The 10187-nt window shown below is 33.6% G+C and overlaps 1 protein-coding gene across 1 annotated transcript; it reads left to right on the top strand.

Annotated features, from left to right (window-relative positions):
- The first annotated feature begins 8107 nt into the window (after positions 1-8107).
- On the top strand, positions 8108-9662 carry LOC145331172 (uncharacterized). Its single transcript, XM_080175796.1, has 3 exons — positions 8108-8759; positions 8934-9100; positions 9479-9662. Exons 1-3 carry the CDS (start codon positions 8628-8630, stop codon positions 9660-9662), a joined length of 483 nt encoding a protein of 160 aa, XP_080031922.1. The 5' UTR covers positions 8108-8627.
- The last annotated feature ends 525 nt before the right edge of the window (positions 9663-10187 follow it).

The raw sequence follows: 10187 nt of genomic DNA, 5'->3' as shown, positions 1-10187 counted from the left end.
CCCTTCTAGCTAACAAAACTGGTTTCAATCTTAAAATTAAAACAACTGTTATACAATTAAGCTGCTCTTTTATAGACGTATATTTGTCCATGACGAAATTGTTTTGATTTTAAATTCGGATATGTTAAATTCTAGCCTATATCAAATTTATTCTTAAATTACAAAACATTTAAAAATTATAGGATACGCCATTAGGTCATTAGTTTAATGTTTTTTTTTTTATGAAACTGCTCTATAGTTCATTTTTCCCGGATATCCATAATTTTGAGCTTCGCTACTTATGGATGTTGTCATCCTTGTTTATTTCATATATTTCTAAACCAAATCTTGCTAATGAAGTGTATGCTTACACGGCCAAACTTCCTTTAGACAATATTTTGATTGCATGGCTTTTGACTGGAAGATCTAACTGTGCATAGTATAAGTTACGACTGTTTTTTTGTCAAAACAATCTCCCTTACACTAACTATTAAAGTTGCGCGCCTGATATAGCAGCAGCCTAAACCATTTTTAACGCCTTAAGTTATGAAATCTACTAGCACCTACCAGAAAACGAACGGATGCACTAAGTGTTATGTCACAGTCGCGATCTTAGCAATTCTATTAAAAGTTAGTAAGTCTGTTCTGAATAAGTTAATTTTGTTAATAGATATTTCTCGCATCGTATTATAAACGGCTTTCCGCGGATATAGAATGTACAATTTTAAGATTAAAACTAGTTTTAATCTTATGATTGTACATTTTTATATTCGTAGAAAGCTGGATATTATTTGGTGCTAGACATAGTTTTTTCGTATGGATGAGAACCGGTTCCTATCCACCGGATTCGAATAAATACGAGAAACTATCTTTTACAGAATTTTCATTATTGAGATGGCGAATTATAAAACATTGGCCATTTTTTGTTGAATTAAGAGAAAGTTGTTATTATTTTATTGATCGATTGCAATAAATTACGGAGCATTCTCGAAAATTGCGCTTCATGCACGTTTCTATAACATGCTGTTACACGAGTTGAAATCTCCTAAAACTTACTTTAAAACAAAACGTTTTTCATATTCTCATTCGTTTCAATTCACCGATAGAGTTAGTACTCTCTCTTTACATTGCTTTTTAAATACGTTTTCAACAGTAAGTTTTAGTTTTTTAGTGAATTATATATATTATTTCAACGTATTTGCATTATTTACTATTTTCATTTGGGGATTTTTATTTGCATTTGGGATTATTCGGGAGAATTTCAATAGTAAATGGAGATTGGTTCCTAAATACTTCTCGAATTCTTCGAATTTTCCCAATATTCTAACTCTTTTAGCTTACTTTTCGAGGATTCTTTAGTGATTTATGGAATATCGATCGATAAAAAATAATGATTGTAGCATAAGGAAACGAAATAAGACGTTTTTAATGGAATAAAATGAAGTTACAAAATGGCCATTTTTTGTTGAATTAAGAGAAAGTTGTTATTATTTTATTGATCGATTGCAATAAATTACGGAGCATTCTCGAAAATTGCGCTTCATGCACGTTTCTATAACCTGCTGTTACACGAGTTGAAATCTCCTAAAACTTACTTTAAAACAAAACGTTTTTCATATTCTCATTCGTTTCAATTCACCGATAGAGTTAGTACTCTCTCTTTACATCGCTTTTTAAATACGTTTTCACCCTCCCTCCCTAGCCCCTTTTTTCATATTATTTTCATTTATTATTGAAAAGTTTTTTGCTTCTAATTTTTTGTATTTTACATTAATATTTATTTCTTTATTTTTCAATTTTGACATATTAAGTTATTTATGTATCTGCATTTTTCTTTCAGATCATCGTTTTTCAATTCTTTGTGATCATGACTCCTTTTGAGTATTACAAACTACGGAATGTCAGGACACTATATTTCCGTAAACTTCGTGAACTTAAGGAGAGGCTAACTTTTTGTGTTAATTTTTATGTAACTTTTCATAGTGCCACAGACAAACATCTAACAGTCCGAGGAATGATTAATCGTGTGCACATTCTTCGTGATCAATTAGATCATCTTAACCATGATTTTGACGACTGTTTTTTCACTGCTAAATCTATTTATGATGAGTTTGGCCAAACATTTAAAGAATTTGAAGCCGAAATTCGCAACAATATATGTCTTCTTGATAAATAATTTTCCAAAATTTTCTTTTTCTTTCTGATAACAAAATTTCTTTATTTTTCAAAATTTCAATACACAATTTCTAAATTATTTTTCATTTTTCTTCCATTTTAAATTTTTTCTTTTTTAAAAAATTGTTAAATTTACAGCATGTATTTTTGATTTTTGCATGATTTTCATAAATTGTTTACTTTGTATTTGTTTCAAATCTTTTCACTTTTGTTTTTCATCTTCAGAAATAAAATGCCTGTTCCTACAGGACATTCGCACATTTCCTCTGATGAGGATATTGATCCCCCCCCCCGCATCTTCTACAGTGACTTCTACAATTAATTTATCAAGAACCTATTCGGTTCCGTTAACTGCCTCAGCTCCCTCTACGGTTGTAGCTCCAGGCCCTTCATCGGCTTCGCACAATATTATCCCAAAAGATCCTAAAGATCCTTTAGGGCTCAATAACCTCCCTCAAGCCGGTTCGTTTTTGCCGGGGATAGGTTTTGTGCCTCAAATGCATCAGCCGCCTAAAATGTCAGCGCGACCTCAAGAGTCTGCAGCTTTAGCGCGACCATCGGTGTCTGCAGCTCCAATCATTGAACCTGAAAGAGTCAAGATGCCTGTTAGACATGATTCAGTGTCTTCAGGTAAACTTAATACTTTAGAAAATCATGACTTGATTCAAATTTGATTTTTTATTGAGTTCAATAATTTTTTCTTCTTCTTGACAGTTTTTTACCCTAATAAATTTCCTTTTAGAAACTCTAATTTTTTTCCTTTCTTTATTCTTTTTTCTCTTTTTCACACTTATACGCCTTTTTTCTACTTTATTACACTTAAAAACAAATTTTTATTTTTTCTTTAGATGATTTTTCCCCCAAACGCAAGAAGTCTAAAAAGAAGAAACGCTACCCAAGTAGTTCCTCTTCATCTAGTTCATCTTCCTCATCTTCAAGTTCTACGGAATCAGATGAACCGAAGAGAAAGAGAAAAGGTGTTTTTATTAGATAAAATCCTTTGTCTTATACAATTATTTTCATGAAATCTTTGAATCTTGAAGATATTATCACAGAAATTTATTTTAAATACTGTTTAATTTAAATTATAAATTTCTTAGCATCTTATTTTCTATAAGCATTGACTAGTTTTTGACAATTATCCTTTCAAATAAATATTTCTTCATATATTTCTTTCTGTAGGAAAGAAGAAGAAAAAGAAGAAAGGAAAGCGGCACTCGTCTGATTCAGACAGCAGCAGCCAATTAGTAGGAGGTTGGAAAGCTCGACGTCACCTCCGACGAGCAGCAGAAATCCTATCAGACCCACCAGCGTGGATAGGAATGACCTCTGCAGACATTCACGCCGAGCGAGAACGCTTATTTGAACATCTCAACGTAAGAAAAATTTTAAATTTTTATCAATCATATATTTTTTAATATATGTAGGGGTTAATTAGTCCATTTTTCAACAAAAAAGGGTAGTTACATTGGGTTAAGGGTATTTTTTTCTAAATTTTATTATAAATTTTTCTCTATTCAACGTTTTTTCAAATTTTTTTGAAATATTAGATTTTTTGATATTCTATCCACGTTATCTTTCTTACAATTAAATCTTTTTCTTGGGAATCTCACATAGTTTTTTCTATTCAGTCTTTGGATGAAAAGAACGATATCTCTCTCACATTTTTAAAATGTGTTATAAGAGACACCTGTCGTTCTAAGAATTACGTTGAGGACGCTGCGAAGCGCCTCGTAGCGTTGAAGGCCCCCAAGAACCTCTTATACGACTTGCAGCAGTCGTTACAGGCTTGTTATCAAGCAATTAAGGCAAGAATTTCAAAATTTCTTTTCTTTTTCGTCTTACATAATCAAAACTGTGTCAATCATTTTCTCGTTTTTTATTCGAATCCGGTAGATAGAAACCAGTTCTCATCCTACGAAAAAACTATGTTTAGTATTGAATTATATCTAAGGATGCGCAAGTATGGATTAGAACCAGTTTTTATTGGCTCGTGCCTTCGACATCTTAAGCTAAAGGGACTGTTTTTTTATTTTTATGATTGTATATCTTGCATCCACGAAAAGACATTATAATAAAATGCGAGAAATAACTATTCTTTCGTTCCAATTGAATTTAGTTTTTTCAATTTCATTTTTAAAAATCTTTTATTATTTCTATGGAAACTTCTTTTAATACGGCAGTTATATATTATATTTTATAATAATTTTATTGAATATCAATATTTTCTTTTTATCTAGGTAGCCGAGAGTTCAATAGGCTACATTGAACTGGCCTTTTCTAAAAACATTAGCCACGCCAACAGAGTAGCTTTAGCAGGTAACAGGCGCTATCTCACCTCGCAACAGCAGCGCATCTCTGATTCGTTACCTGACTTTCGAGACTTGGGCCGAGGAGCACGTGGTGGCTTCGCTAACGGCCGGTTCAACCACAATGGAGGCACAAACTCTCAGAGAGGCAGAGGATCCAGAGGACGAGGTTGAGGAGTTCTTCGCTGCCACGGTTGTAACGGCGAAGGACATAAAATCGACGACTGTCCTTCCGCTAACTCTAAGTCATAAGTCTAATCCACTCTACACTATTCAAGATCTAAATTTACCAATACCTACCTCAGATATTCCTAATTTTCATATTTCTTCTTTAACAAATTTCTGTTTTACAGAAGATTATGATCATTATAAACGTTTATATGATATTCAAGCAGAATTTTTATCCAGTTATTCTCCAGCCTATTCTATTCATTCGCTTACAGCAATCAATTTTTATAAAAATATTCTTAAAGCACCACCTTTTGTTTTAAATACTCTTACTTTTGGATATCAACCAGGTAGATTATATATGTTTACTTTTTTCTACTTTTGTTAAACAAATTTTTACAATTATTCTCCATAATCTATCTTTTAATTTTTAAGTTTTTACATCTCCTGTGTTACCGTATTTCGAGAAAAACAACAATAGCGCTGTTCGCAATCCCGAATTTGTTTATCAAGAAATTCAATCCTTGTTAGATAAAGGTATTATTGCTCAAATTGATCATCAGCCTTATTGTTGTTCGCCTCTTACGGTAGCTAGTAGAACATGTAGTTTAACTAACACAACTAAACTCAGGGAAATTCTTCGAAACATAAAATTATATATTTTCATTTTCTTTCTTCTTTGTTTTTTCATCCCTTTTTGATTCCCCTAAAGTTTCTATGTTCTTTTTTAAAAAAATCTTTTTTCTTTTCATTTTTTTTCGTTTGCCCCTTGAAATATTTTTCATTAAGTTTTTTCATTTTTTGATAAATTTTTTATTTCATATCCCTTTTCCATTTTTTCGAAGAATTTTCCTGCTTTTAGATTGTGCATTGACTTATTGCGTCATATTAATCTACTTCTCCAGCCTGAAAACGTCTCCTTAAACGACATTAAGACAGTACTACCTCGCATTTCTCAGGATGTATTTTTTACATCTTGGGACTTGCGAGGTATGTACCACCAAGTACATCTAGATCCCGCTGTTTCTTAAGCTGATACATGTGTCCTCTGTGAGGAGTAGGTTGGAAGACTTTGCTGAAGACTCTGATGGTGTTGATCTCCAGGTAGTTGCACTTCTGACAAGCTCTTCCGCGACAACTAGAAGTGGCCTAGAATATGCTTGTCCTATCTGGACCCCTATCATATCAGATTCCAGATGGAAAAAGCTTCAAAGATCTCAAAATCAAGCTCTTAAGGTGGTAACTGGTAACTTAAAGATGGCCTCTGAACATCATATCCACCAAGAAACTAAGATTCTTCCAATCAAAGAACACTGTATAATGAAATCTAAACAGTACCTATTAACATGCCATCAACCTGACCATCCTGGCTCTAAACACATTTCCAAGCCTTTACCAGCCAGAAACCATCTTAAACCAACCATACAGAAATTTAGAAACTGCATTCGCAAATACCTACCTATAAATGCAGATAACAAGAAGGCCAAACTCAAGGAAATTCATACATCAGAAGTAAAAAATGTACTTGAGAACCTTCCCCCCAACAGGGTACTTGGACATACCCCCCCTGACATAAACAAAGAAGAAATGACTCTCCCCAGACATGTCAGATCACAACTCTCCCAGCTGAGATCTGGCTTCAGCCGCAAACTTAACTCTTATTTACACAAAATTGACGAAAACATTGATGACAAATGCCCCAACTGCAAAAACTCACCCCATGACACAAGACATCTTTTTAACTGCCCTGACAATCCAACTACATTGGACGTATTATCATTGTGGACAAAGCCAAAACAGGCTGCAGACTTTCTTAATCTTGACGAGGGTTCTACCTGAATTAACTACAACAAAATATATGTAACTGATACATGTGCATTAGCAGATACGTGTGAACGTCCTCTGGAGGCTAACCAACCAACCAACCAACCAAGATCCCGCTGTTACCGAATTTTTTGGTTTTTGTTACAAGAATGCTGACAGTTCCTATTCTTTTTATAAATATCTCAGGCTACCCTTCGGGGTAGCCTCAGCTGTTTATTTAGTAGATGCCTTGATTCGTCCAGTCAAACATTTTTGTCACCGTCACAATATAGACATTTCTGTCTATATTGATGACGGTTTGACTGTCGAATTAAATTACTTTAAATGTCTTCTCAGTACACATTTTGTATTATCAGTTTTATTATGTGCAGGTTGGCATTTCCAACTTTCTAAATGTCAATTAGAACCTGTCAGACGCATTCAATATTTAGGATTTATTCTAGATTAGTAAAATGATAATTTCTCTTCCTATCAATAAAATTCAAAAAGTCTTATTTCTTCTTGATAAAATTTTACTTGCTTTTGACTCCAATGACCCTGTAGATGTTAAAATTTTAGCCTCCTTTTTAGGCAAATTATGTCACGCATATTTTAGTCACGGAGACTTTATCCGTGTAATAGCTAGAAATTCTAATCATGCTTTAGGTGTTTACACCTCACAGTACGGTTGGAAAGGATCTTTGTTTGTTAATGCAGACATGTTTCAAGAACTGTCCCTCTGTAAAGAACATTTTGTTTCTTTAAATGGACAGCCCATTCGCACTGAATCAAAAACAATAGAAGTTTTGTCCCCCCATCAAATTTCTTTTTTAATTGACAACATTGATCCTAATGATTTAAACAAACATTGTAATATCTTCGTGTCGGACGCTTCCGACCATTCAGCCTTTTCTTTCAAAGCTGGAGATTGTAAAATTGTTTCTGATTATTTATTTACTCCACAAGAATCTGAATTATCTTCAGGACATAGAGAACTTTTAAGCATTATAAAAGCCTTTGAACATTACAGCAATTATTTTGCTACCCTTAAAGGACAATTAGTTATTTGGATAACAGATAGTATGTGTCTATATTCTTTTTTGCGTATTGGAAGCCGTAATTTAGTAATTCAAATATTGTTAATTCAATTAAAACTTTTGGAATTCCAATACGCAATTCGTATCTTACCCAAGTGGATGCCCCGAGACAGCTCACTCATTACTTTAGCAGATTTAGGCTCTAAACTTTTTAAATCTTCTAATGAATTTGGAATTAGTTTAGATGATTTTCAATTTCTTCAAAATTATTTTTCTATCAAATTTTCAACTGACTGTTTCGCAACATCCAGAAATTGCAAAGTAGAGAAATTTATTTCCCCTTTCCCTCAACTAAATTGTGTCGATATTGACTTTTTTACAGTTTCCCTGACTAGTTCTGAATGTTACTATATCCACCCCCTAATTTCTTTACTTTCTCGTGTTTTTAATAAATTAAAATTGTATGATGATATAACAGCAGTAGTAGTTTTGCCCGCATGGCCAACGTACCCCTTTTGGAATTGTATTGTTAAAGGATCTTATTTTAATTCTTTTGTCAAAAATTTTCTTTTTTGGGATCCTTACTATATTGCTTCTACGCCAAATAATTTTTTCAATGGCCACAAGTCGTTTAAAACTCTCGCCTTATTGATTCACACCGGTAAAGAATATGCAATTCCTTTACCTCAATTTTAATTAATATATTTTTTAATGATTTGTACAAAATTTTTTCAGCATCTTAAAATGAGAACGTCTTTCAAACACTCTACCGTTAATTATCATAAGTTTAACGCTTCTTTACAAACAATTAAAGACAATAGACCTCTAGAGAAGAGAGGCCCACTTTATTTTCCTTCAGTTTTTGAGAAATATAACTTTACGGAAAGAAGAAAACGTCACATTAAACTGACCGCGTCGTCAAGAACTAAGTCCACACAATTACTTCACAACCGTACTTTACGACGCTTTGAAATTTTTTGTGGAAATAGACATAAGACTCTGCTAAATTTCTCAAAGAAAGATTTAGCCGCTTACATCGAATTTCTAGAGGACTCCGCAGCTAAAAAATCCGCCGTAGTCGGTTTGGCAGGCGCCATCGACTTCCTCGCCTCCGCATTAGATATTAAATCACCCTGGACCCCCCAAAATAGAGAGGATGTACCAAGGTATCACAAGACGAGCTTCAGCAGAACAGCCTCTAACCAAGAAAGCGCCCAAACTACCCATTCAATATCTGACCATGGCTATTGATAAGCATGTGACACCTTTTTTAAAGGATCCAGATCAGGTAATCAGTTTTACACAGCTCATAAATCTTTTTTCGGGTAAATTTTTCTTCAAATTTTTACTATAGATCTTAGAAAATTTCGGATCAAACTAATTTCAATATACGGGGTTTACACTTTTCTATTCTTTCATCTCACATTGATATTGTTTTCTAATAGAAATCTTATTTTTTAAGATTCCAATTGTAACCCTCCGAGCGATCGTGGCACAGCACTTACAATACAGCCTGTGTGCCCATATCTCCGACCTGCTGCGTCTGAAGGCCTGTGATTTAACAGTTACTACACTGGGTGATACTCCCGCGATGTCAATAACCTTCAGATCTTCTAAAACTGACCCTAGGTATTTATTTTTAATATTGACAAGAAGTTTTTTCTTTAAAATTTTTATGCTTTTCACAGATAATTATGATTAAAATTCAAATTTTTTAAAGAATTCTTTTTACCTTATTATTTTTTAGTTTCTTTTGTTAAAATCCAAATTATTTTTTACTAAACATTTTTTCTAGTTATCGTTTAATTACCTATCTTATACTTTAGAAATCTTGAAAGTTTTTGAAATTCTTACCAAGGAAACTTTTTCCTAATTACAGTTTATTCTACTTATTTTCACGAAGTCTAAAGAATTTTAAAATTATCTTTTTTAACTTTTTTACCTCATCTAGAGCATCATTTGTTAAATCTTTTTACACAAAGATATTAACATTATTTTATTTTTTAGATTCGAGGGTTCGACAAGTTATGTTATTTTTAATGGATCAGAGTACTGCCTTTATTCACTACTCGTCCTCTATTATAACAGGCTTTGGCTATATTCATCAGATTCATCCTGCTTAGATACCAGCTTCCTTCTGCCACGTACTGGCAACGGCACCACTTCGAAATCTTCTAGGCGAGTTTTTTAAGCATAATAAATTCACACATTTCTTTTACCTTTTTTATTTTTCCACAATTTTATTAGTAATTATTTTTAGAATCCTAGTTGCAGATGGACGTTACGCCATTTCAGCTTCTACCTTAATGAAGGACGTCAATTTAATTTATAGTAATCTAGGACTTAAGCATAAAATTACATCTAAATCCGCAAAAAGCTTAGGAGTGTCATCGGCCTTTAGATTAGGTATGAGCGATGATCATATCCGAGTCTTAGGCTGATGGCGCTCCATTGCTACAGCTCAACATTATCGAGCTATTGACGACACAACGCTCCTCGAAATTTTTTCAAAAATTATGCTAAAATCCTCAAGCACAGCAGTCCCCAGGTCCCTAGCAGCTCTCACAGACCAAGCCTCCAATTCCATCACTTCACGGACGACACCTTCTTGGTCCTCCGCCCATTCAGCCTCTCTGAACCGCGCCCTTATTTTCCAAATTTTGTTAGCTTCGGGCTATCTAGACCCCCAAGGATGCCCTCTCAACAACGAAGGTTA

This window comes from Acartia tonsa, chromosome 11 (genome assembly GCF_053477335.1).
Source record: "Acartia tonsa isolate MP-2025a chromosome 11, ASM5347733v1, whole genome shotgun sequence".
Classification (NCBI taxonomy): domain Eukaryota; kingdom Metazoa; phylum Arthropoda; class Copepoda; order Calanoida; family Acartiidae; genus Acartia; species Acartia tonsa.
The sequence above is the reverse complement of the archived record's forward strand: the minus strand, read 5'-3'. Positions and strand labels throughout refer to the sequence as shown.